The sequence below is a fragment of the Phocoena phocoena genome, chromosome 13 (assembly GCF_963924675.1).
Source record: "Phocoena phocoena chromosome 13, mPhoPho1.1, whole genome shotgun sequence".
Taxonomy (NCBI): Eukaryota; Metazoa; Chordata; class Mammalia; order Artiodactyla; family Phocoenidae; genus Phocoena; species Phocoena phocoena.
The window spans coordinates 818,562-846,200 of NC_089231.1; the positions used below are offsets into that span (position 1 = coordinate 818,562).

Below are 27,639 nucleotides of genomic sequence, written 5' to 3' on the forward strand. Positions count from 1 at the left end.
AAACAGTCAAAATCATTTCTTATGAAAAGTAGTGTATAGATTAGTGATTTTGGTAGTCAAGAATTAACTCTTCACTGTCGAGTGAGGTTCAGGTGTGGGTCCCATGGGGCTGCTGTGGTTTGCACACTTGTCAGTGAGAGTCTATCTGAGTTTCCTGGGTCTCCTGTAATTAGGGACCTCAGACTGGTGACTCGACACAGTTCTGGAGGCTGGGGTCAGGTCCACGTGTCGGCAGGGCTGGTCCCCCGGGGCCTGACGGGGCGTCTGTGCCCACCCCCTGCCGGCCCTGGTGGTTTCTGGCATCTTTGGGTCCCTTGGCTGGCGACGCCTCCCCCCAGGCCCAGCATTCGCCTTCACGCGGTGTTCTCCCCGTGTGCGTGTCTGTGTGCAAGTGTCCCCACGGGGTGGTGGCCACCCTGCTCCAGCATGACCTCATCTCGACTAGTTACACCTGCAACAGCCCCGTCTCTAGAAAGGGCACATTCTGAGGTCCTGGGGGGAGGATTCCCAACATGTGAACTTTCAGGGGGCACAATTCGACCCACAGCAGAACCAAAGGCTTGAGTTCAGGAAAGGGGAAAAATCATCTTTTATTCTTCTGGTTATAAAAACAGTGCAATAATGATTTTTGGACTCCCTTTAAATATAAAAAGTAAGAGGTGTTTCCCATTCCTCCTAAGATTGTATCTAACGCACTGAAATGCATCGTATTTTCCACAGCAACCGTGACCCTTCAGTCCGTGTAGCTAGTTTCCTTATCACAATCTCAAGTTTCTTTCCTGAGTCTCTTACCCCAGCAGCGTGTTTGGTTGGGATCTTCACAGGCACATCTCAGGGCACAGAGCCTCTGAGGTGAGAGAGGGGGCATACGGCGTGGAGGCAGCCCGGGGCCTGTGGGGGGCACACCCTGGAGCCCCTACCTGGTTTCACAGCCAGGCTCTGTCGTTACTGAGGACCTTGGGCGAGTGGCCCCCAGAGCTCCGTTTCCTCCCATGTGAAGGGGATGATGGTGTCTGCTGTCCGACCTGTGTTACACGCAGATCAATTAGAACAGGGCCGGTGGGCCCTCCGTGGTGTGAAAACACCCACTGCCTCGTCAGATTGACTCGTTGTTGAAACATGAGGAGTACATACCAAAGAATGAAATTAACCAATACAAGAAAAGCTACACACTCACACGAAGGACTGTACTTTTAAATGGATATAAAATTCAAATGTAAATCTGCAGTTTAATATCTCCAGCTTTAATTTTCCCATTTACAAAATAGTATAATACCATATCAAATGAAGTGCTAATGAAAAAGGTCAACGTGACCCCAAGTACCTGGCATATAAGAGACATTCAATAATATACTTCCGGGACTTCCCTGGCGGCACTCTGCTTAAGAATCCACCTGCCAATGCAGGGGACACGGGTTTGAGCCCTGGTCCGGGGAGACCCCACGTGCCACAGAGCAACTAAGCCCGTGCGCCACAACTACTGAGCCTGCGCTCTAGAGCCCACGAGCCACAACTACTGAGCCTACGAGCCACAACTACTGAGCCTGCGCACCTGGAGCCCATGCTCTGCAACAAGAGAAGCCACCGCAACGAGAAGCCTGCGCACCACAACAGAGAGTAGCCCCCGCTCGCGGCAACTAGAGAAAGCCTGCACGCAGCAACGAAGACCCAACGCAGCCACAAATAAATAAATAAATTTATTTTAAAAAAATAATAATATACTTCCGACACTTACTCAAAACAAATACTGTAGCCAGTAATCACCTGAAAAGACGCTCACCGTCATTTCTGTGAATATACCAAAAATCATTGAATTGGATGCTTTAATTGGATGAATTGTATGGCATGTGAATTATATCTCATTGATAAAGCTTTATTAACTGTTAACAAAAAATAAGCAAGCAAAAAGGTTACACTTCACATTTGTAAACTTACTGTATATTTATTGTAAATTTAATTTATAAGTTCATTCACGTTTGACTTTAATAACTATCTTTTTCACCGGTGCTTTGTAACTGCAATATTGTTGAATTTATAATGATTTGGCCTCTTCATTCCAAGTTTATATCTTATTGTTATAAGCTTATCATTGTAGTAATAAGCTTATATCTTATTACTGTCTACCTCACCCTGAACCAAGTAACTTATAAGCCATTTTCTCAAATCCTTCCAAGCACCTGCCAGGTAGATAGTTTGCAGAGAAGGAAACTAAAGCATAGATTGCCCAAAGTTACAACCAGTCGCAGAGGACAGGAATTCAAAACCTAGATCTGCAGGGTTACCAAACCTTACCTCACTGCTGTGTGCATATTGCTTTAATCAAATTGAAATTAACTGGTAGAGAAAGTATGCTGATACCCCTGGTTCTCTGGGCATCGAGTGACTTCTGTTTCCCAACCTTCCCAGGATGGCTTTTATGCAAAGTCCAGGAATTAGACATGGCAGCTGACACAGAGGCAACCAGCCTAGGAGGTACAGTATATATTCAGGAATATAGTAAGTTATCAGGTACACTAGAGAGACTGACATACACACAGCAGACATGCAAGAGTATTCACTGCAGCATCATTTGGAAACCAATGGCAAAGAGTCAAAGGACTATTACACTGAAGTTAGTTACGTTGTCTAGACCTCTACATATCAACACAGGCGAATCTCAAACTGCTGAATGGAAAAGCCAGGTCCGGAGGACACTACGGCATGATGCCATTCATATAGTTTTAAGACATCGAAAACAAGATCTGAGACAGTAAGACAATCAGCAGCCTCCGTGTTTGCACTAGGCTGTTACGTAGGCGTCCAAGGGTCTGTGGGCTTGACTGCCCTATTCTGCCCGCGCCGAGTCCGGACAAGACGGGGAGCTTGGGGCACCAACAGAATCAAAGCATCTCCCATGTAAAACTACCCTAGAAAACCGCATCACCGATGATTCCAAAGACCACCCTGAAAGTTTGCTTTCTCGGGTTGCTCAGTTAAAATGCAGGGTGTTCTTGTGACCTCCCCGGATTGCCTGGGAAAGTCTGAGGCCTTGAAAATCAGACCAGGACATTTTGGAAGACTTGCTTTAAGTGGGTATCATTTTGAATTGTTTTTCCTACATTGTTTCTATTAATGGCTTTTAAAATGCATCTGATCGTAGCATTCTTCTGTGGCGTTTTTACATTTATCATCAAAGGTTCTATAAGAACAACCGCAGCTCCCCCAGGAGCTCGGCATCACCTCCCCTGCTCTCTGGGGGCCACATCACACTAGTCTCCTCCAGTCATTGCTGTTGCCCCCAGCCCTCCCTCTGGCCTCCGGTTTTCTTGTTCAAAAAGTGGTCAAGTTTTCACGCATCTCCATGGACAAAAAGATTGCAAAGTATTCTGAAACTCTCAAAATTCATTCATTAATTCAAAGAAAATGTTTGAATAGCATCTGGGCACCTGGGGTGAACAAAATCAATCGAGTTGCTGCCTTGTGGAGAAGACAATCAAATGATCACATAAAAGTAAAATTACAACTGTGATAGTCAGCAAGAGATCCCATAAAATTACTTCAGACCCGGACAGGCGCTCAAGGAAAGAATCTCTGAGGAAATTATTTTCAAGCTGAGATCAGATATAAAAAGTGCTAACTAGGCGTGCGCGCGCGCGTGTGTGTGTGTGTGTGTGTGTGTGTGTGTGTGTGTGTGTAACTCCATTCCAGAGGGTACCTCAGGAGCCAGTGGTGGGAGGGAGCGGGGCTCGTCTTGCGGGGAGAGTGTAGTGGGATGCGGGGTGGGGGGAAAGGGGGGTGCTGGCAGCTATGGAGGCTTTGCTTGGGGAAGGAGGTGTAAGGTGATCGAACTTCAGTTCTGAAAAGATCTTTCTTGCCCAAGCTTGGAGCGGCTGAAGGGAGATTTGGGGGGAGTTAAAAATCTATGGTAATAGATCGGGCAATTGTAAAAAAGGAAGTGAAATGTGAGAATTTAAAACTTCAGACAACTGCACCCAGAACTTCTGCCTTATAGATTCATCCCTTTATTATTAAGCTTTATGCTTTCATAAGTTTCATAACAGATACATGAATGCAGGATTGGATATTGAAGTGACTCCATTTTACTTAAGTATTCAACGAATACACTGCTTTCTACTAAAATGTTGTGTTAGTCCAATTTAGATTAGAATAAGAGTATTTAAGTACATGTAAATCCATCTGTTACTTTCCCTCTTTTCCTTATGAAAACATTCTCGTTTCTTTTAAATATATGTAACAGGGTGCTGGAAAAAAGCAATTCTTTATAAAAACATTAGGAAGATATAGAAACAGGTATGATATTATGAAATGCCAAATAATCTCTTTAAAGTTAGATGTCTGTGGTTTGAGTGAGTAATTGAGATGTCAGTCAGATGAGCCAATAAAAGGGGATCAGCCTGGGACTTTCTTTAGAAAGAAGGTAGCATATTTTTGACAATATCAATGTTTTTATTTTAGTTAATAACTAATAGAAGCTCTCTTTTCTACTTATTTAATTCCTTAAAAATCCTGGACTTTAAGTTGTGTTCTATATTATTGATGAAGGCTCAAATCTGTTTAGTTTACTTTAATTCAAGTACTTGCCCCAGTTTCTACTAAAATTATAATTACGGCTAAGATGCTTTGAGATTTTTCACATAATCAAACGGAAATGTCGTGATTTTAAACCACCAAGAATATTGAATTTAAATGATGCTATTTTAAAACTTTGGGTTTGCATCACTGTCGGGGGTGTGAAATGACCCTTCCTTTCTTTTCTTAGGTGCATTCTGCTCAATGTGCTTGGCCTGTGGTCATACCTCTGGCCCTAGTGAAATGTGCAGAGAATTCGTGGATAACACTGCTCATTAAGGCATTCTTTATAATAGCAAGGAAGTGAGAAACAACCTCAAAGTCCAAGGAATAGTTAAGGGGATGGTTAAATTATTTCAACCACATAATAGAATATTAGTAACCATAAAAAGTGGGTATGAAACTTTCACCTGGGGAAAAGTGTTTACGATATGAGAACAGGATATTAGATTATAAACAATATGATCAGCTATATAAAAGTGCCTGCCTAGAAAAAAGTATTGACAGTGGTTAATTCTAAATTGTAGAATTGTGAGTGATTCTGACTTTTGTATAAAGAGTATGATTTATTTTATATGCAGGAATAATGTTATTCTTTACAATGAAAGCCTTTTTAGGCGATCATAGCTCTGTTTGTACTTTGGCTCAGAGACAGGTGAATTGAACAATTGTTTGAAAGCATCTCTAACTGACAAAGTAAACTTAGGTGCAATCTTTGTGCATATCCTTGGTAACTACCTCTATGGGGGCTGGAGCGGGTGAGGGTGTCCCAGGAAGCAATCAGGGGGCTCCTGCATCACCTGTTTCTTTGGCTGTCCTTTGATTGGTTTCCTTTGGTTTGGAGAACATACTGTTAGAATTTGCTTGGACTGGGCAGATTAAACCAAGTCTTCCCCAAAACTGTGACTGGAATTATTGAATTGCAATGCAGTTATTAAAAAAGCAACTTCTGGGATTTCCCTGGCAGTCCAGTGGTTAAGACTCTGCACTTCCAATACAGAGGGTGTGGGTTCGATCCCTGGTTGGGGAACTAAGATCCCACATGCTGCGGTGGCCAAAAAACAGCAACTTCTATCAGAAAACTGCTTGTGGTATTTTAAAGAAGGATCTAGATAGAACTTAATTCTGGAAAAAAAATTGACCTAATGTAAGTCGTGCTTTTCCTCCATGATTTACAAATATTAGGTGTGCATTGAAAAGTGCTCTGCCATTTTACAACCAGCTTTGTTAAGTGGTTAATCACCTCCTTAATTACATTCTTACTGCATTGCCTTTGTTCTTTTAATCCTTTATTTTACTAAAATGAATTCTTTTTTTTATTTTTATTTTTTTTATAAAATGAATTCTTAAATACTAAAAATAAGAACTCGTGTTATGTAGATTATTACTCAAAAAGTACAGTTTTCACTCTTTCACATTTTCAAATGACTGGTCTACTGTCTTCAAGTCTGTAAGAAAAAAGTTGAATGAAGTAACGATTGAGTTATATATCAATTAATGTACAGTTCCGTAAACTGGAATCCAAAGCTATCAATAAAATTAGCTTACTTTCCTGTAATTACTAGAACAGTTTTGTACAGGAAAAATTTGGAATATAGAAAACCCTAAATGTTAAATGATGTTCATTTTAGTCAGATGGAGTCTGTGTGGATTCACAGCTTAAGGGGTGTGTTCTTCAAGTGACAAAGCATCACTTTGCATCAACAGTGTGGAGAGGTTCTCCTCAGACAACAGCGTGCCTGCTTCCTCACAGCAGGAAGATGTCGGGGCGGCGGGCCAAATCCGCTGGAATATGGAACAGTAGCTCCTACCATCTGGGGGTCATGGACTCCCCTCCCCACAGCAGGAACACAGCCAGTTTAGGGGGTTTGCCGAATCCCCTGAAATCCACAGCACTGTGCTAGGAATCCTTGACCCAGCAAAACCAACAAGCACAGATTTAGCCAAACAGTTTTAGACTCACTCAGGTCCTTCTTTTAATTTAAAAGGCATTATCAGCTTTTAAACGCACTTTTAGATATCTGACCTTCTCTCATGCTGCTTTAAATAATGGCTGTACGTGCATCAAAAAAGTGAAGTTTTGGGGCCTCCCTGGTGGCGCAGTGGTTGAGAGTCCGCCTGCCGATGCAGGGGACACGGGTTTGTGCCCCGGTCCGGGAAGATCTCACGTGCCGCGGAGGGGCTGGGCCCGTGAGCCATGGCCGCTGAGCCTGTGCGTCCGGAGCCTGTGCTCCGCAATGGGAGAGGCCGCGACAGTGAGAGGCCCGCGTACCGCAAAAAAAAAAAAAAAAAAAGTGAAGTTTTGATACCTACTCATCCATTTAATTTGATGCCTAATATGTGGTGGGTTTTGACCAAATTTAAAACAGCCAGCTGGAGTCTGGGTGATGACAGGAAGGAACTAAATTACTGGCCGCCATCCCCTTCCTGGCAGCGTGCCCAGAGCTGGGCTCTGCAGAGGGTGGAGGGAGGACAAGGCTCCAGGGCAGGTGGACCCGTCTGACGCAACCTCCCTCGGTAGAGCTAAGTATTCATCCTGCAGACAGAACTGGAGCGCCCTCCCTGAGATCTGCAGCTCGTGTGTGCAGGACACAGATTCCAATTACCCTTTCTACCAGAACAGCAGATGTAGAAATTTATAAATAAGTCACTGACAGGTGAACTCACTCTGATTCAGCAGGATAAGCATGGATGATCTGCCAGCTGACTTGGGATAACAATTGACAGAGAAATAGGAAAGCAAGGAAAACAGCAGCATCTAATTGTTCAACTAAAATTAGAATGTGCTCATAGAATCAGAATATTATGTCAGTGAAACATGCTTGAGTATCTTCACAAAAGACAAAAGGTTTGTGTCTCCAGGTATGTCACACAGATACATATTCAGTCCAAGACCCGAAGCCAAGCATTTATCTGCATCTTCAAAATGAAGTGCAGAAAAAAACCCAAAAACACTAATTTGAAAAGATACATGCACCCCAATGTTCATTGCAGCATTATTTACAATTGCCAAGATATGGAAGCAACCCAAGTGTCCATCAACAGATGACGGATAAAGAAGATGTGGTGTGTATATACAATGGAATACTTCTCAGCCATAAACAAAGAATGAAATTTGCCATTTGCAGCAACATGGATAGACTTGGAGGGCATCACGCTAAGTGAAATAAGTCAGGCAGAGAAAGCCAAATACTGTAGGATTTCACTTATATGTAGGAAATCTAAAAAACATAACAAACTAGTGAATATAACAGAAAAGAAGCAGACTCACAGGGCTTCCCTGGTGGCGCAGTGGTTGAGAGTCTGCCTGCCGATGCAGGGGACACGGGTTCGTGCCCCGGTCCGGGAGGATCCCACATGCCGCGGAGCGGCTGGGCCCGTGAGCCATGGCCGCTGAGCCTGCGCGTCCGGAGCCTGTGCTCCGCAACGGGAGAGGACACAACAGTGAGAGGCCCGCGTACCGCAAAAAAAAAAAAAAAAAAAAAAAAAGCAGACTCACAGATATAGAGAACAAATTAGTGGTTACCATTGGGGAGAGGGAAGGGGGAGAGGCAACTAGGGGTAGGGGATTAAGAGGTACAAACCATTATGTATAAAATAAGCTACAAGGATACATTGTACAACATGGGTAATACAGCCAATATTTTCTAATAACTATAAATGGAGTATAACATTTAAAAATTGTGAATCACTACATTGTACACCTATAACATGTACACCTATAACATATACTATTGTACGTCAACTACAATAAAACCTTCAATTAAAAAATAAAACTAAGACTAAAAATTAAAAATAAAATAGTAAAAGAAAAAAGATGAAATGCAAAATTCCACTGGAAAAGAAATATTTGCATTCTGGGGGGTGGGGTGGGATCCTCAGGAACCACTCATGAAACGGGGTGAGAACCTAATGCACATGTGTCTTCTTTAAATCCTTCCATGAACGTCTCAAACAGAAGCCACTAGTTGTCATCCCCAAGCACTCATTCATCGTGACTTGTGTTTTGATTGAAAACTAATTTGAGGGATGAGGGTGAAAAGTACTTTAACAAAATCCAATTTTTAAATAATAGTTTTCCTTTAAAATGTGCACTTTTTAAGGAACAACGACAAAGAGTATTTCTGTTCTATTTAGAAAAGAGCATTTGTGATTTTTTTTTATTATTCCTGAAGGTTTTTCATGTAGTGCAGAAGCAGTAGTTCCCTCAGTGAACAAGTATGGGCTTAAATGTTTCAAGATGAAAGCAGAAGATATGTAAACGGTGAACACCTTAGTGCCTTAATAAGGCCTCGCCATTTGCTCTTGAGCGGAACTTTCAATCCCAGCTTGCACCATCAAGTCGTTCACATTCTTCTGCAAGTCTTCAATGCGACCTCCCATTTCTTCCAGTACGAGGTTAAGGAGAACAGCACATGGAACACGGGCACCCACCCAGGTCCCTCAAAGCCTCCACGTAAACTGCATCACCAGGGCTGATAAAAATGCCCTGTGGTGCATCTAAAATGAGGGAATCAAAGGCAGCGGATGTGTACTAACACCTTAAGTCAGTGCACATGAATCACATCCCTGAGGGTCTGTACGTGCCTTTAATCTTTGCACTGTGAGCCCGGTTCTGAAACCTTGGCTCCCTTTCTGTGGACATAGATTCGGGGAGATGAGGTTGTCTGGTATGTTTATGTTTTAATCAAACTCTAATCAGTATGTAAATACAATGAAAATTAACTGTGTTTAAAACAAACTTTGCTACTGTTTAATTTTATCCTGTTTCAGAATCTCTTTTTCCCTGTAGGAGCCCATCTACAGGATCTCTCTGCAAACAATTTGCACACATTTTAAGACAGGAGTTTAATTGTGTGAAGTGAGTTCACTTGGGCAAGTCTTAGGGCAAGTGTCCCCTTTTCTGGATTTTCTTAAACCGGAAACAGACATTCCACCTAACTCTGTTTGAATCCATGGCTTACCAAATGGCGAGCTGCTGAAGTTACAAAACAAAACAAGGCAAGGAGAGCCACACAGCGTACCCTGCGCTGGAGACCTAACCAGTACCTGTGCAGGGTTGACTGTTTGGGGGAGTATAAATGCTATTTAGCAGACTAACCAGATTTCTTTAGGGCTTGCTGGGAAGCCCCACTGGGTAGTATGTATTGTTCGTGTGTCCTTGTGTTTTATCCTTGCCTCATGAAATGCCCTGTATTGCTGGTCAAGCAGGAAGTAATTACCTGTGAGCGGTAATTAATACATCAGGATGCCATGTAAAGGCGCAGACGTAAACACCAGTAAGTCTTAGGTCAACAATTATCCACTAATACAGAAAACAACAAGATAGTCCCCGACAGTTCAATAGTCCAAAAGCAACTGCAGTATTTGTTATGAGACAGAAAAGGATATTTCTCAGGTTTAACGTTGCAGTCAGAGCTTGAAAGTGTTCTTGAAGTTCCTGAAATAGATTTTCTGCCTGAAAAATGAACCACAAGTGAATATATATTTACCTGTGATGCAGAGCATTCTAAGCGCCATGGAAGAGAACCATCTATATATACAATTAGTTGGTTCCTGACAAGGTGTTAAGGCCTTCCCACTCAAAGGATAAGGAAGGTCTATTCAACCAACAGCACTGGAGCAGTGCTAGCCAAATGCATAACTCGCTAAATAAGCAGGCCCGACCTTTACCTCACACCATTCACAACAATTAACTCAAAATGATTATACACTTAAATATAAGCGATAAACTATCAGACATCTAGAAGATAATGTAGGAGAAAGTCTTATTAACCTTGGGCTCCTCAAAGACTTCTTGAGAAGGCCTGAGACAATCACCAGACACACCCACCGTGGGCCTCTTGCCTCGCCCACACTTGTGGGTATTTATTAGCTGGGACTGGGGTTGCAGAAATTGGTTACCAGGCCATACGGATATATCATCTATGGTGACTGACAGCAGGCGGTATTGTAAGTCGCCTTACAGTTAACAGATTTAAATCTCATACCATTTACGACACAGTTCACTCCTGGCACCCGTGTATTATCTCCATTTTAGAGCCCAGGATATAGAGGCGGATCTCCACCTGGAGCCTGCGTTTACGTATGAAGAAGGCCCTCTGTCAGGAGCTCTTCCCTTCAATCATGTCAGGAAAACGTGGATTCGAGTGTGCACAGCTAACCAATTCTTTTTAACGAGGCAAACTGATCAGTCCTGACCACTGGTTGTCTCCTCTCCGGCGCTGCGGCTCCTTCAGCGAACGGGAAGCAGGACCGCTGGCCTCCCGGCGCTGGGCGGGGTGGGAGGGGGGGAGGGGAGGGAAGGGAGGGGAGGGGAGGGGAGGGAAGGAGGAGGGGAGGAGGAGGGGAGGGGGGAGGGGAGGGGAGGAGGAGGGGGGAGGGGAGGAGGTAGGGGAGGGAGGGTGTCCAGCCGGGGAGCGAAGCTTGGCGCGCGCGGGGTCCGACTCACCGCGTCCCGCAGCGCGCGCCCGCTGGGGGCTTCGGGGCCCCGCGCGGCCATCGGGGTGTCCCCCGGGTCCGGGGTGCGGGGTGTCCAGGTGGGTCGGCTGGTCCCGGGGCCGCTGGCTCTGTCGGCTCCGCTCCGCCGCCCGCGGCTCCCGCGGCGATGGCCGTGGATCCACCCGCGCGGCCCGGGCTGTGCGCCCGAACCGGGCCGAGCAGCCGGGCACGGAGGTGAGGCCGTAGCGGGGCGCAGGTGGCCGTCCGGGCGGGGCGGGACCTCGCCGGACCAGCCGATCCCAGCTACGCTGTTGGCTTCGTTTTCATTGCGTCAGAGCTCAGGGTGAGCACGACCTTTTCATTATCATTGTGGCAAAGAACACACAACCTACAAGTTGCCGTTCTCGCTGTTTTTCAGGGCGCGGTGCGGTGGCGTTAGGTACGTTCACACTGTTGTGCAAACCACCCCCACCCCCCCGCCCCCCTCCGCGACTTCCTAATCTTCCCACACCAAGCTCTGCATCCAGGAGACACCGGCTCCCCAGCCTCACCAGCCCCCAGCACTCGCCCTTCCCCTGTGTCCCGTCGTGTTTTTGCAAGGCTGTCACCCGTCTAATGGGGGATCCTGGAGGCAGGGGTGGGGATGGAATGTGGCTGCAGTCACCACACAGCCCAAGTTCGCACTGCGGTCCTGGGACCTGGGACCATCCATCTAGGAGGCTCGGCCATCTCTCCGGACCCCTGCCATGTCTGCTGTCAACTTTGAGATTAAGAATATTTATGCTCTGGGACTCCCCTGACGGCCCAGTGGTTAGGACTCCAAGCTCTCACTGCCAAAGGCCCAGGTTCAGTCCCCAGTTGGGGGAATTCAGATTCCACAAGCAACACGCTGCATGGTTAAAAAAAAAAAAAAAAAAGAATAGTTATGTTCTGTGACCAACTCCAACAGGCTGCCAACACTCGCATCTCTGCTCTGATTTTATCGACGATCTGGAAGGAAGGCCTCACTGTGACTTTCCCTCCCTCAGATGCCCTTTAGGCCTGTCTGGATTGTGGCTCATGGGGCACTTTATGAGTGATGTCCCAGGACCCTGTTCTTAGCAAGTACCTGCTTTGTTTACATGTCTGTACCCCTCTGTGGGGCAGGGCTGTGTCTGTCTGGGTCCTGTCAACATCCCGGGAGCCCAGCCAAGTGACTACGTGGGGACACCTGGTTGCTGAATGTGTGTGAAACACAGCCTTGCATGCAGAGAAACCCAACATCCTTAGTCATCATGAGAATGCAAATGAAAACCGCCACAAGATCCACTTCACATGCACGTTGATGGCTAAAATCAAAAGAGACAATAACAAGTGTGGACGAGGGTGTGGCAAAGTTGGAACGTCACACGCTGGTGGGAATGGAAAGTCGTGCAGCTAGTCTGGCAGGTCCATAAAAACTTAAACATAGAGTTACCATAGAATCTCAGTTCTACCTCTAGGTATGTACCCAAGGGAAATGACAGCATATGTCCACACAAAAACATGTACACAAATGTCTACAGCAGCATTATTAACACTAGTCAAAAGGTAGAAACAACCCAAATGTCCATCAACAGACGAATGGATAAGCAAAACGTGGTCCCTCCCCTCGATGGGATATAATTCAGGCGTAAGAAGGAATGAAGCCCTGACACGTGACACAACATGGATGAACCTTGGGAACGTGATGCTCAGTGAGAGGAGCCAATCACAAGAGGACACGTGGCTGGATTCCACTCATGTGACGTGTCCAGATTGGCAAATCCATGGAGACAGGAAGTTGAGGGGGAAGGGGAGAGACTGTGCCATAGTTAAGGGGTTTCTTCTTGGGGGCAAAAATATTCTAAGATCAAATCGTGGGGGGACTTCCTTGGTGGTCCAGTGGGTAAGACTGCGCTTCCACTGCAGGAGGCCCAGGTTCGATCCCTGGTTGGGGAACTAGATCCCGTATGCTGCAACTAAGAAGTCCGCATGCCGTAACTAAAGATCCCGCGTGCCACAATTAAGACCTGGCTCAGCCAAAATAAATAAATACTTAAGGTCAAATCGTGGCGACGGTTGCACAACCCTGTGAATATATTAAAAATCATTGAATTGGGGCTTCCCTGGTGGCGCAGTGATTGAGAGTCCGCCTGCCGATGCAGGGGACACGGGTTCGTGCCCCGGCCCGGGAAGATCCCACATGCCGCGGAGCGGCTGAGCCCGTGAGCCGTGGCCGCTGAGCCTGCGCGTCCCGAGCCTGTGCTCCGCAACGGGAGAGGCCACCACAGTGAGAGGACCGCGTACCGCAAAAACAAACAAACAAACAAAAAAATCATTGTATTTTATACTGTAAATGGGTGGATTGTATCGCATATATACGTGAATTACATCTCAATAGGGTTGTTAAAGTTGTAACTTTTTTATTGAAGTATTGTTGAAGTATACAATATCGCGTTAGTTTTCGGGTGTACAGCAAAAGGCTTCAGATATCTACCTCTATCTCTATCCTAGATCTAGATCTATATTCAGATTCTTTTCCATTATAGGTTATTCAAGATACTGAATATAGTTCCCTGTGTTATACAGTGAATCCTTGTTGCTTATCTGTTTTATGTATTGTCGTGTGTATCCGTTAATCCCGAACTCCTAATTTATCCCTCCTTCCCTTTCCCCTTTGGTAACCATAATTTTGTATTATATGTCTGTGAGTCTGTTTCTGTTTTGTATATACATTCATTTGTATTATTTTTTAGATTCCACATATAAGTGATGGCATATAATATTTGTCTTTCTCTGACTTACTTCACTTAGTATAATAATCTCTAGCTCCAACCATGTTGCTGCAAATGGCAATATTTCATTCTTTTTATGGCTGAGTATCTATACCTCTGTATATCTATGTCTCTCTATACAGATCTCACATTTTCTTAAACCAGTCATCTGTTGATGGACACTTAGGTTGTTTCCATGTCTTGGCTATCGTAAATAGTGCTGTTATGAACATGGGTGTGCCTGTATCTTTACAAATTAGAGTTTTCATCTTTTCTGGATATATGCCCAGGAGTGGGATTGTTGGATCTATTTTCAGGTGTTTTTTTTTAAGGAACCTCCATACTGTTTATCAGTGGCTGGCTGCACTCATTTACATTCCCGCCAACAGTGTAGGAGGGTTCCCTTTTCTCCACACCTTCTCCAGCATTTATTATTTGTAGACAGTGTGAGGTGATAACTCATTGTGGTTTTGATTTGCGTTTCTCTAATAATTAACGACGTAGAGCATCTTTTCACGTGTCTGTTGGCCATCTGCATGTCTTCTTTGGAGAAATACAATAACTTTTCAAAAGCATGGCCGTCTTGCCACTTTTCTGTGTGGCAAGATGCTAAAAAGAGCTGTGAGGGCTGCCCCTTCCCTGGAGGGGCCTCTCTGTGTGGCCACCGCCTGGCCTGATGTTCTTTCAGTTCAAGCTTCCAGAACAGCTTGACCAGGGCGACTAGCATCAGGTGTGCACAGCGGGCCACCGGGGAGGTGGATTCACCTGTGGAAACAAAGCCCCAGGCCCTCGCCCAGAGTGGGTGGAGGTAGGGGTGGGTGACAAGGGTCTCCCCAGGTGGATCTGGCGGAGACGGCCGAGGTCCATCCTCGGGGAGGCACAGCCTCGGGAACGCCTGAGGCTGAAGCCTGGCGGGCTCCCTAAGAGCGGGAATCAGGATGCCGCAGCACTTCCTCAAGAAATCAAACATACAGTTACCATATGAGTCAATTCCACTTCTGGGTATAAACCCCAAAGAAGTGAAAACAGGGACTTGAACTAATATTCGTACACCATGTTTATAGCGGCATCATTCACGATAGCCGAAAGGAGGAAGCAACCCGTGTCTATCGATGGATGAGTGAATGGATAAATAAAATAATATATATACAACTTATTTTTAAAAAGGAAGAAAATTCTGACACATGCTGCAAAATGGATGAGCCTTGAGGAATTATGCTAAGTGAAAGAAGCTGATCATAAAAGGGATCGATTTTGTATGATTCCACTTATATGAGGTCCCCAGAGCAGTCAAATCCATAGAGATAGAAAGCAGACGGTGGGTGCCAGGGGCTGGGGAGAGGGGGATAATGCATTAGTGTTTAGTGAGTGCAGAGTTTCAGTTTGGAAAGATGAAAAATTCTGAAGATGGATGGTGGTGATGGCTGCGCAACAAGTATGAATGTCCTTAATGCCAGCGAACTGTACACTTAGAGATGGTTAAAATTACACCTGAAACTAACACAATGTTGCAAATCAACTGTGCTTCAATAAAAAACAATAGATGATAAATTTGATGTTATGTATATTCTACCACAATATACATATATTTTAAGTACATCACTCCAGCTTCAAACCCTAGGCTAAGAATTCCAGGAGCTAGGAAACCTGTGACTCTCTTTCCCTACCCCTTTGTGTTTTTTAGTATGTGTCTATCTTTCTCAACTGTAATCTCTGTGGTCCAGTGGAAACCTACTAGACATTCTCTGATAACCCTGAGAACCTAATCTCTAATGGAGAAATAGAATCTGTCATTCTACATCTAGCACCTGAATGGTTTTTCATTTGGATTTGACCTATGCTGCCTAATTAGGGATCAAATTCTTAGTTCTGCATCCGTGGGGGACAAAATCATTAATATGGAAGCAAGAATCACTCAACAAAAATTCATTTTGTTAAGGATATTAAATTTCAGGAACTAGGTTCAGGGGAAAAATTCTCGAATGCAATTCATCTTGCAAATCTACAATAGGAGAGTATTCAAGTGTGCTGTGAAGCTGCAGAAATTAGATGCTGTTTTTAATGGTGCCAAGAGAGTTTGGGGAGGAAAATAGAGTCTAGGTAAGAAGTACATAATGGAATCAAAGACACAGATCACAAGAGCAGCAGCTAAATATGAAACAAAACTTTAAATTAGAAAAGTAAAATTTTAACTTTGATAGATGAGATTATAGGGTGACCGAATGTAAGAGGAAGTTCTATCCTGTGAGGCGTGAATGCCCGTGGAAGCGCCCAGATGCTCCTTTGATTCCATGTGAATGGCTTCATTTCTAAGGCCTTAAACCTAAGACGCTGCTGATTTTAAGATGCACCATTATTGCCAAGAAAGGGAGGAATGCTGGTGATTAGACGGTGCTGTTTTTTATTTTATATTCATTAAAAGAGCTTTTTTATAGTTATTGGTGCTGGGTGATGGATACATGGAATTCACTGTGCTACAATCTCTACTTTTGTGTATGTTTGAAATTCTCACTTAAAAATTCTGTAAGCAAAGAAGGGTTCTTTCAGGGTACTGATTTGGACAGACAGATTTGAGCATAGAATTTTTTGCTTCCTTTTATTGATTCTAAAATTGTTGCAATGTTTTCATAATTTTAACTTTTTTGTGTTTATTTTATTTTTTTTTGCAGTACGCGGGTCTCTCACTGTTGTGGCCTCTCCCGTTGCGGAGCACAGGCTCCAGATGCGCAGGCTCAGCGGCCATGGCTCACGGGCCCAGCCATTCCGCGGCATGTGGGATCTTCCCGGGCCGGGGCACGAACCCGTGTCCCCTGCATCGGCAGGCGGACTCTCAACCACGCCACCACCAGGGAAGCCCTTAACTTTTATTTTTAATGCAACATAATTAACTATTTTTTTAATGCACTATTTATTATGCAATTCTGGCCCCATTTACAGTAAGTTGCCTTTCCCAGAAGCAATTATCCTGAGTCATGAGGACTTCCGGTACTAGTTGTGAATTTTAAAACAGTGGCTCTCAGACCTGGCTGCACGATAGAGCCACGTAACATTTGTCAGCACTCTGGACGCCTTGGCATTTGTGGTTTTTAAGCCCTCCAGGGGTTTCGGTGTGTGAACAAGCGGTCAAAACTGCAGAATGAACAGATTGAGGAAAGCAGAAAAGGAGGAACTGGCTTAAACCTCCCCAAAGGCAGAAAGGGTCTTCATTTTCTCAAATTTGGACATAGACCAATGTCTTACTGCCAGCTGTTTAGAACTTGAAATAAGATAGATTTTCGAAAGATTCTTCTGCCTGCTCAAATCTGCCTTTGATTTCTCTAGTGAGTTTTTCATTACAGCTATTGTACTTTTCAGCTCCAGAATTTCTTTTTGGTTTCTTTTAGGTTTTCTCCCTCGTTACTGATAGCTCCACTTTGTTCACACATTGCTTTCTCAACATTCTATGTTCCTTTAGTTCTTTGAGCATCTTTAAGGCAGTTGTTTTAAAGTCTTCGTCGAGTAGATCTGTCATCAGGTCTTCTTTAGGGCCAGTTTCTATTAATTAATTGTTCCCTTTGAACAGGTCATACTCTCCTGTTTCTTTGTATGCCCTGTAATTTTTATTTTGTTGTTGCTGAAAATTGGATATTTGAATCCAATAATGTGGTAACTCTGGAAATTGGATTCTCCCCCTTCCTCAAGGTCTGATGCTTTTTGTTATTGTTTTTGTTCGTTGCTTGTTGTAGGTCGTCTGAACTGAGGCTCATCCTGAGGTGGAAACTTAATGTCTGCTCAGGTCTTTCCTGAGCCTTTCCTTGGGCACGTGCAGTCACTTTGTAATTTTCTCCTCTGTGCAATTGTTTTTCAATGCCCTAGTCTTTAATGTCTGGCTTGAAAAGGGGAAAAAGAGAAAAACAAAGGGGGATAAACGGGGCACTCGCGTTTGAAATCCACTTGGTGGGGGAGGGGTTTGCAACAAGGGGGGAGGTGTGGCAACAACAGCCACCGGCCTCTTTGGCTGCATCTCTGCCATCTTACGCATCAGAGCACAGGTTCCTGATATTGGAGGACAAGGTCCTTCTGGTCCACCCTGGCTGGCTTCTGCAAGCTGCTCTAGAAACACGTGTATGGCCTCCTGCCATGTGGCTGAGGGTGGGACGGGTAGGTGCTACGTGCTAAGACCTGAAAGTCACCACAATTGACTGCAGTAACCATCCAGCGCTTCCCCTGGAACTTGCAAGCCTTAACCAGCTCTGGATTCTAAATTAGTTACATCAGACAGATTCTGTCCCTGTAGTTGTGCTCCAGGTGGGGGCCATTCCCGGTGCTTCTTGCTCTGCCATCATCCCAGAGTCCTCTCCAACCTATAAACTTCTTTAAAAGCTTTTAAATACTTACTTCCAAGGTTGCCCCGACTCTTGCTCTGACCAGCCCAGCATCTGGTTTTTATTCTGCATTGGTCAGTGTCAGTGTTGGAGTTCCCACCACTCCAACAACTCCTCTCAAAGGCCACCCCAAGGAAAATACACAATGAAGAAACAGCTTTCTTTGCCGAGTAAAAATAAAATCAGCTCGGCTTTTTCCACTTCAGGAAAATCAGTCTCTTGCTGTCAGCCCCTCAGAGGTAGAAACTCTGGGGCTGGGGGCTGGCTCCTGGCCACCCCCCACCCCACGTTAGCATTCACAGGTACTTCTGAGCCTCTCAGTGGGCACCTGTCTGTGGCCCACAGTTGCCTTGGGAAGAAAAGAAAATCCAAAGTCTGAGTTAAAAATGAAGTTGCTTCTTTTCCAGGTAAACAATTTTATCACGTCACAATCTTCCGTTTTTTTCTGCCGCACCACGTGGCTTGTGGGAGCTTGTTCCCCAGCCAGGCATCAAACCCAGGCACCCCCCCCCACCCTCCCCGCCCCCCGTAGTGAAAGTGCTGAGTCCTAACCACTGGGCTGCCAGGGAATTCCCTGTCACATCACAGTCTCAGTGAGGGACCTCAAGGAAACACTTGCATGAGCTTTAGAGAATGTGTCCAGCTGGACGAAAGTGTCCAGCTCTCTGGGGAGCCTCGGGTGCTTGTTCCAGCCCCAGCGAGGAGTGAGGGCCCAGGAAACTCTCAGGCAAGGTGGGGGGAGGGAGAGAGGGAAGGAGGGAGGGAGGAAACATTCAAGAAGCCTCTGGGTGATTGGTTGCAAGTTAATGCACACTTTGTATTTTAAAATTCTCTTTAGTACAGTCTATTTTCCCTTTACTGTATGACTTTTCAAATAAAAAATTGTGCTTTTTGTTACTGGTCAGGTCACAGTCTTAAGAGGTAAGATACTTGAGGAAATGTGAATGACAGAAAACTTAAGTCGCCTGACACGTTTCTGGAGCTCAAGCACATTAATTATCATTTAAAAAGCAGGCCACCAGGCAGGCGAGCAGTAGGGGGCTCCGGGGGCCCCTGGAGGGAATGAGCACCCTGCACCCCTGCTTCCTTGGTGTAAACACGATGCTGGCAGAAGCAGCAGACACAGGCCAGCATCGTGTGAGTCCATTTTCTGAAACGTCCAGAACAGGCAAAGGCATAAAGACAGAGAGCAGACTGCTGGTTTCCAGGGCTGGAGGGGGCAGGGGCTGGGGAGGAACTGCCTAAGAGGCGTGAGGTTTTATTGGGGGACGAAAATGTTCCAGAACCAGATGGAAATGGTGCTCCCACCACACTGTGAATGTACTGTATGCCACTGAGTTGTTCATTTAACAGAGCTAATTTTCTGTTGCATGAATTTTGCCTCAATTAAAAACAAAGATGAGGAAGGTTCACAGGCAAAAGCGTGCGCTTCTGGAGTCGGGATCGTGCGTGTGTGCTGTGTGCTCTCGAGGGCACCCCTCAGCGTAAGCACTGCTGTTCTCGGCTGACTGGTAGTAATCTGCACCTCGAGCCTGCATTCTGCATCTTCTTTCCAGCAAGAGCTCCTTTCGCTGAATGAGTGAGTGGTGAACCCCGATGACGCGGCCTTTCTCTCCGCGAAGCCACCTCGAATTCACAGGCGATGCTGCCTCTGGACGCCTCCTCCATTTCTGCTGTCAGCCCTCACGCCCTCTGCTGCCGCCTCCAGCTCTGTCCTCGTCTTTCCCTTCCTGAGTCAGTCCCCTTTGCAGAGTCATGAACTTCTGCTATTAGAGCTTGTTGCAAACCACTGCTTTTTGTTTGTTTTTGTGCTACAAGATCTTGCATTCATTTTCAGTGGATTTTTAGCCAAACACAGTGAACAAAGGTCACATTCCAACTTTTTTGTTTTTATTTTTCATCTCACAGGTAGCTGAGATCTAATTACCTGGTTTGAATTTGAAATGGTTTCTATTCCAACTATTAACAAAGAATTTTGAGCACGAGACGCCTTCATTTGCCTTCTCTTACTTTCCCTGTGCTCACTGGCCACCTAGTCTGCTGGATAAACCAACTGCACGGAACTTCCGTGTCACTTTTTAAAATAAGTGAAACCTTTTCTGGGTCTTTTGAGACTTCTGATGTGACCCCATCAGTCCTTTGAGCTCTGCACGTTGTTCACATCTGGACTGTTCTTTGTCTAGTAACTGCACACGCTTATTCTGGTCTTTTCTTTTTAGATGTGATCAGACCTCATCTTTACTCAGTTTAATTTCACTACGGGCTTTTTCTCTGCATGTTTTACAAAATAATTCCTTGATGAAACTTGTAACTATGTAGTTCCATAGCCTTCTAGCCTTCCTCTAGTCTTCAACCTATGAGCAGATTTCCCACTAGCATTTGTTTAGTTTCTTCAAACTGCAGTTTTACCCCCCAGCTCAGCCTCTTTTTCAGAGAGCACCTTGTTCTGTACACACTTCCGGCCTCCCGCAAGGGCGGCTCACTTAACCAGGGGATATGACATCGTTGCCACAATGCTCCTGGCTAAACTGCAGACGTTAGATCTGTCCAGTCTCACAGGCACGTTGCTTATTCACTTACTTTTGGTGCATAAGGCTACCATCACCCGACAAATTTTAAGAATTGCATCTATTTCTCTGAAGGTATTTAAAAATGTTCGCACACCCTGCTGTTCAGTCGCTGGCGTCTTTTGCACTTTCTGGAAAGTGAAGTTCCCAGAAGAAAAGTGGCAAAGCAATCGATTCCTGACAAAGCAGTGAGGGTGCCGGGCGCCCAGGTACTTCATGAAAACCGGGCTCAGACCCCCGTGGGCAGCACCGCCAGGGCCCCCGGGCGCTGCTGCACTCGTGACTCTCAAAGGTCTCCGACACCAGCCTCTGCACCCTTGCTTCCTACTCGTCTCTTGGAGGCCGACGGGGCTCTAACTAGTTCCCAACCTTCCTACCACCCGCCTCTCAAGCTGGGGGCTTGCTCTGTAATTCGGGGCCCAGCCGGTGGTCTCCTGGCTGCGGGACACCCCCGCCCCGTTCACTTTGCTCAGGTGGTGTCCCACCTCTGTGCTCGGGCAGCCGCCCCACGTGCTGTGTGGTCTTTGGTGTTTCTGCCGCCCTCCTGATTTCACTGCAGGTGGAGTCTGCATTTCCGTGTAGGGGCTCCTCACTGCTTTGGGGGAGGGGACATGTGCATCTAGGCTGGTGCTCCGTCTGGCCGGGCCTGAGGCCCAGGAGCTCTGTCTCCATCTCACCAGGGAAACCTTGGGGCTTCACAACCAGGAGCCGGACAGGACACCTCTCAGGATGCACATCTTTCCTTTCCTGCTTTTAAAAGAATATTTTCTCCCCTTTGTTGTCCTTTTATCTTACTTTTGTGTGTTTGTCATTTAAAATCTATAGAGGTGACAGTGTTCTTGTGTAAGGTCCTAGCAGTCCATCGGCTACATGACACTCCTGCACAAAGGCTGAGGTGGGGGGCCCTCCAGCGTGGGGCTCTGGAAGGCAGAGGCAAGGCTGAGAAGGGTGGTCATATCCTCGACCTTCGAGGATGTCCAGGGCCTGAGCTGAGTCCAGTAGAGGCCAGAGGAGACCTGGAAGGGTGACGGCCTGTCCCAAGCCCTGCGGAGACGGGACATGCGGCGGGTGCAGGGGCTGGAGCACAGTTCTGTGCTCTCTGCAGGTGTTCTTCGCCTGCAGAACCATTGTTCATGGAGCAGTTGCAGAGCCGCTGTGCTTTCAATGAATATTGATCCTTAATGAGAGGCGCCATTTATGTCTACCGCCTGCTCTGTGTTGGGCCGAGTGGCAACTCGGGTGGGCTTGCAGTGGCTCCACAACTTGGGACACAGGTGTCAGTCTGGAAAGTCAGAAGTGGGCTGATGTGGGTGGTTAGGGGCCATTGGTCTGGGGGTTTGTGTAGTATGGTTGACTGTTGCTAGATGCCATTTGGGAAGTGCTAAAGTTGTGGACACTTCAAAATTTGTGTGCGTGTTAGGGGAAGTGATGCGCCTTTGTAATGAACGATCCCTGTTCCAGTGGTCGAGCCCGGCGACATTCTCATTGGTGTCACAGTCGGAGGCCGGCAGGCAGGAACTGGGCCACGCCCTAGTGGAGCTCTCTGCTACCTTGTTCGCACCTGGCCAGCAGGAGAGGGCGAGCAAGGAGGGTGGGGTGGAGACGGGTGGGGCCGGGCACTTCCACCCATGTCACTGGCCAGAGGTCAGCCACACGGCCGCCCCGAGGCATGGGGTGGGCCTGGGGGCCAGCAGTGAGCCCGGCCTCACCTGGTAAAGGTACGAGCTCAGGATACAAGAAAATAGACATTCGCCAGGCAGAAGCCAAGGCCGGGTCCATGATGCCCTGCAGCTGCCCTTCCCAGCGGTCCAGCTCTGCAGCCTTCTACAAACCTCAGTGGGGTGCTTTGTCCACAGCCCCTGGGTTCTATTTTGTCTACATTCAGAGGCAGAATGAAGTTCTCAGAAACAACCGGTAAGCACATCCTCCGACAATGGGATGCATGGACCCTCGGGTGACTCTCAGCCCACGTGTCCTCATCGTGCCAGCTCAGCACAAGCCCTCAGCTTGGTGGTCTCAGTGACTTCGGTGAGAGCTTACCTTTCTTGGTGCCGTTTCCATATTCTCGACTAGTTCCAAAAATAGCACCTGTGAGCTGAGGAGAAAGTAAGAGCTCACACCTGGAGCCCATCTGTCTCAGCTAGAGCCTTGCAATGGAGCCCACAGGTATCCAAGAAGCGGCATGTGCTTGGCTCAAGGGCAAACGGGGGACACGTTTGGATGCCACATGACCCAAGTGTGGGACGTGGCCTTTCACTTCTAGGGAGAGGTAGCAATGCAGAAACTCGCCTTTTCTTCTGGTAAAGTGAAGCCATGTATTTTTTTCAATTAGAAAAGTCATATAGGGAATTCCCTGCTGGTCCAGTGGTTAGGACTCCAAGCTTCCACTGAAGGGGGCATGGGTTCGATCCCTGGTTGGGGAACTAAGATCCCGCATGCTGTGTTGCAACCAAAAAATAAATATTCCCCCCCAAAAATCATATATACTCACTGTAAAAAATTTAAGCCAGGGATTTCCCTGGTGGCTCAGTGGTTAAGAATCGGGGATTCTGCCAATGCAGGGGACATGGGTTGGAGCCCTGGTCCAGGAAGAGCCCACGTGCCGCGGAGCAGCTAAGTCCGTGCACCACAACTACTGAGCCTGTGCTCTAGAGCCCCTGAGCCACAACTACTGAGCCCATGAGCCACAACTACTGAGCCCGTGAGCCACAACTACTGAGCCCGCAAGCCACAACCGCTGAGCCCGCAAGCCACAACCGCTGAGCCCGCGTGCCACAACTACCGAAGCCCGTGCACCTAGAGCCCGTGCTCCACAAGAGAAGCCACTGCAATGAGAAGCCCGCGCACTGCAACGAAGAGTAGCCCCTGCTCGCTGCAACTAGAGAAAGCCGGCACAGCAAAGCAACAAAGACCTGATGCAGCCAAACATAAAACAAATTAATTAGTTAGGTATAAAATAGTCATATGAGAGATAAGTATTAAGAATTGAGGCTTTATCTGCTCAGGCTTGTTTCCCATGCACTTACTCATATACGTGAATAAAGTACTAATGGTCTTGCTGACGCTCCGTCTTTTTTGCAGCATAGAAGCAATTCCCTTGGGAGGGCGGAGGGCCAGCATCATTGCCTGAGACAGCTGTCCCTGTCACCCATCTGCTCACAGACCTCCGAGGTCCTCTTCCCTGTATTTCCACTGCACAGGACACCACATACCCCAGGGACAGTGTCGCTCGCGGAGGCTTATTTCTGAACCTCACCCAGCCTGACAATCTCTGTCTTTTAACTGGTGTGTTTAGACCACTCACATTTAAAGTGGTTATTGATATAGCTGGATTAAAATTTAGCACTTTATAATTGTTTTTTATTCATTGCATTTATTCTGTTTCCTTTTCCTCCTCACTTTCTGCCTTCTCTGGTTTTAACTGTGCATTTTATACAATTCCATTTTTATCTCATCTCTTGGTGTATTATTTATGGTTTAAAAAAACTTTTCTAGTGGTTGCCCTAGGGTTTACAATATATATTTTAAAATGATCTAAGTTCACCTTCAAATAACATATACTGCTTTATGTATAGTGCTGGTACCTTATATGAGAATATTCCCCAATTCCTCCCTTACATCCCTTGTCATTCATTTCATTTATCCACGTGCTATAATCACCCAATACACTGTTACTTGATTGCTTTAAATAAACAATAATCTTTTAGATTAAGAATAAGAGAAAAAAAAAGATTTACCTTCATTTATTCTTTCTCTGAGGGTCTTCATTTCTTTATGGAGATCCAATTTTCCTTCTGACTAAATAACTTATTTTAACATTTCCTCCAGGGTTGGGGATTTTGCTGGTGGCGCAGTGGTTAAGAATCCGCCTGCCAATGCAGAGGGCATGGGTTCGAGCCCTGGTCCGGGAAGATCCCACATGCCACAGAGCAGCTAAGCCCGTGAGCCACAACTACTAAGCCCGTGTGCCTAGAGCCCGTGCTCTGCAACAAGAGAAGACACCACAATGAGAAGCCCACGCACCACAAGGAAGAGTAGCCCTGCTCGCTGCAACTAGAGAAAGCCGCAGCAACGAAGACCCAACGCAGCCAAAAACAAAACATTTCTTACAGGGTTGGTCTGCTGGCAATAAATTCCTTGGTGCCATGTTTTTCTGAGAAAGTGTTTCTCCTTCGCTTTATGGATTCTATATTGGTTTCCAGTGGTTTGCTGTGACAAATTGCCACAAGCTGGGTGGCATAAAACTGCAGAGATTTATTCTCTCACAGTTCTGGAAGCCAAAAATCTGAAATCAGTTTAACTGGGTCAAAATCAAGGCGTTGGCAGGGCTCTGCTCCTTCCAGAGGCTCCTGGGAGGATTCGCTCCCCGCCTCTGCCAGCTGCTGGTGGCTGCCAGCATTCCTGCGCTGCATTACTCCAACTTTCAAGGCCGCATCTTCAAACCTCTCTGCTCCGTCATCTCATGGCCTCTGTGTGTCTCAAGTCTCCTTCTGCCTCTCTCTTATAAAGATACACGTGATGGCATTTAGGGCCCACCTGGGTAATGCAGGATAATCTCTGCATCGCAAGGTCCTTAACGTAATCACATCCGCAATTTCTTTCTTTTCACAGAAGGTAATGTTCACAGGTTCCGGGAACTAGGATGTGCTAGTTCTGGGTTTCATTTTTCAGACGGCACAGTTTGGCTGGCTTCTTTTGTTTGTAACACAGGAAGCCAGGTACTGTGCAGCAGCCGACATGAGCTCTCTCCTTCTGCTTGAGTGATGGTTCTGGACCAGTGGGTGCCCCTCTACTCCAGACAGGTGGGGTTCAAAAGGGTTACAGGCCCCTTCTGTGGGGCAAAATCTTGGATCAAGAATGCAAGATTGTATGCACTTCGCAGGACTCTGGAGGCCCTTGCTGTCCACGCTCCACCTGGCACAGCTGATGGGTCCAGGGCAGCAGCTGGCTATGGGCTGGCACCACTTTGCCCACGTGCTCCAGGACAAACAGGGCCAGATGCAGCAGCCTCAGATGCTCCAGTGCGTGGGGAGGGAAGACTATATCCCTACTCCAACCTCCACCATAAAGAGGACAGAACATTCTGGAGCTCCAGAGCTCGGGGTAGGATCTGGCTAAGGAGGAACAGCTACTTTTCTTCTCCAGCCTCTCCAGGACTTCCTTCTCCGCCTGTGTTTTATTTCCTTGTACATTTCTGGTGCTGTGTTCTTGGCCTTCTCTGGTGGATACTCAGAAGTACACTGGCCTCAGAGGCTGGAGAGGATGAGAGCAACCTGTGTTTCACGGAGAGCTCTCCTTATCGCCAGGCTTGTTTGGGAGTTGCTCTAAGTGAGGTTGTACCTGTTCTTAGGATTTCCCACGAAGCGTACCAGGTAGGAAGCTGGCTGGCCGGTTGTGTGCCCCTGGGGACCCCCCTCTCTCACCCACCAGGCCTTCCCTTTTGGGGTGATTTGGGCTTGCTGTGGTGGAGGTGGGAGCCCTGGGGGTGCTCCTCTGTAGACAGAATCCTGGGGGCCTGCAGGCGGTCTTTTCTGCTCTGAGCCCACCTGCACAGGGTCCAGGGCGGGCTGGCTGGCTTCTCACGGGGCCCTCCCTGACCCCCACCCCTCCCTCGCCCACCAGCATCTGGGTTCTGAGCACCTACCTCCCTCGAGCTCCCGAGGGCTCCCCTTGGTCAGGTGACACACTCAGGAATTCCTGTTTTCTCTCTCAGTGAGTGCTAGAGTTGTGCGCTCGAGATGAAGCACGTACCCTTCGCAGATCCGAGCTCCACCGGCCAGCACTGTCTTCAGTGACAAGGTACCTAACGCACTTGTGGACGGCAGTCCTGGCTGCTGCCTCCCTGGGCCCCGAAGTGGACCTTCAGAGGCTTCAGGCTGCGGGTGGGCTTTCGCTTCCCCGAGGAGTCGCGCCCCCGGCCCCCGCGCCTGGCCGAAACTGCCCTGGCCCTCTGCAAACTTCCGAACGCCGCTCCTCAGGGACACGCCCCGGCTCAGGATGGGGAGCCCCACAGACCCGGGCAGACCATGAACGGTGGAAGGACCCCTGGAATCACGGGGCGCTCAGACCCTGCCCGAGTCCCCACGAGGGGGGCGTCCCCAGGCCTCGCGCTGACCCTCGGGGCGGCGACAGGACCCGGTCCTCTGCTCCCGTTGGCGGTGCGCCGCGTCTACAAGGCAACTCGCCGCGGGACAGATGGCGCCGGGTCCACGTGGGCCCCTGGCCCAGAAGGAGAGGCCCCGCCAGGCAGCGATTTCCTAACCAGGGCCGGGTGGGCCCACGGAGCGCCCTGGCCACGACCCACGACACCCGGCTTCGCCCCGGGTCCCGCCCCCACCTCCCCGCCCACCGGCGCGCTCTAGGACCCAGCGGCGCCCGCCCCTCCGCCCGGCGCGGGCGGGGCCACGTATTGTGACGTCACGCCGAGGCGGGGCCCGGCGCTTGGACAGACAGAAGGAGGGTGGACTGACCGCTGGGAGCCGCCAGCGCGGGTGAGTCCGGCGGGGTCAGTAGTGTGCGTGGACGCGAGCGCCGCGCTGGGCTGAGCGTCCACCCCGGGCCGGGCCCCCTGGGCAGTGTCTACCCTCTTCCCCCCTCCTCCCGTCCCTCCGACCCCCAGGCTGTGCGACCCCCTCCCCCGGAACTGAGCCCCCACCCCGAACTGAAAGTCCACCCCGGGCCGGCGACCCGGAGGAGGGGGTCGTGCCCCAGCCGCGAGCCCGGCGGTGCGCCCCCCATTGGGCGTGGAGGCCCGGCCCGAGTGCTTTACCGCTTTTCCTCTCTCGCCAGGCCCCGCGACGGAGGACGGCTCAGGGCAGCGGCGGCATGTGAGGGTGACAGCGCGCGCGCCGGGAGCCCGAGAGCGCGGAGCGCGCGTGGGCCAGGTGGACGTCAGCTTGCCGGCGGGGCCGCCGGGCGCTCGGG

The 27,639-nt window shown here is 47.8% G+C and overlaps 1 protein-coding gene across 1 annotated transcript; it reads right to left on the bottom strand.

Annotated features, from left to right (window-relative positions):
• Positions 1–8,850: 8,850 nt before the first annotated feature.
• Positions 8,851–11,071, bottom strand: HSBP1L1 (heat shock factor binding protein 1 like 1). The gene is made up of 3 exons (XM_065890343.1): positions 11,021–11,071; positions 9,961–10,027; positions 8,851–8,960 (listed from the first exon to the last, which is right to left on the bottom strand). Exons 1-3 carry the CDS (start codon positions 11,069–11,071, stop codon positions 8,851–8,853), a joined length of 228 nt encoding a protein of 75 aa, XP_065746415.1.
• Positions 11,072–27,639: the final 16,568 nt, after the last annotated feature.

What these genes read in the sequence shown, in the direction of transcription:
- HSBP1L1 (XM_065890343.1), bottom strand. Translation starts at nt 11,071, where the DNA reads ATGGCCGCGCGGGGCCCCGAAGCCCCCAGCGGGCGCGCGCTGCGGGAC. An exon ending in GGCGCGCGCTGCGGGACGCG is followed by an intron (nt 10,028 to 11,020) that starts GTGAGTCGGACC and finishes TTCATTTTTCAG; the next exon opens with GCAGAAAATCTATTTCAGGA. An exon ending in TGCAACGTTAAACCTGAGAA is followed by an intron (nt 8,961 to 9,960) that starts ATATCCTTTTCT and finishes TTAACCTCGTAC; the next exon opens with TGGAAGAAATGGGAGGTCGC.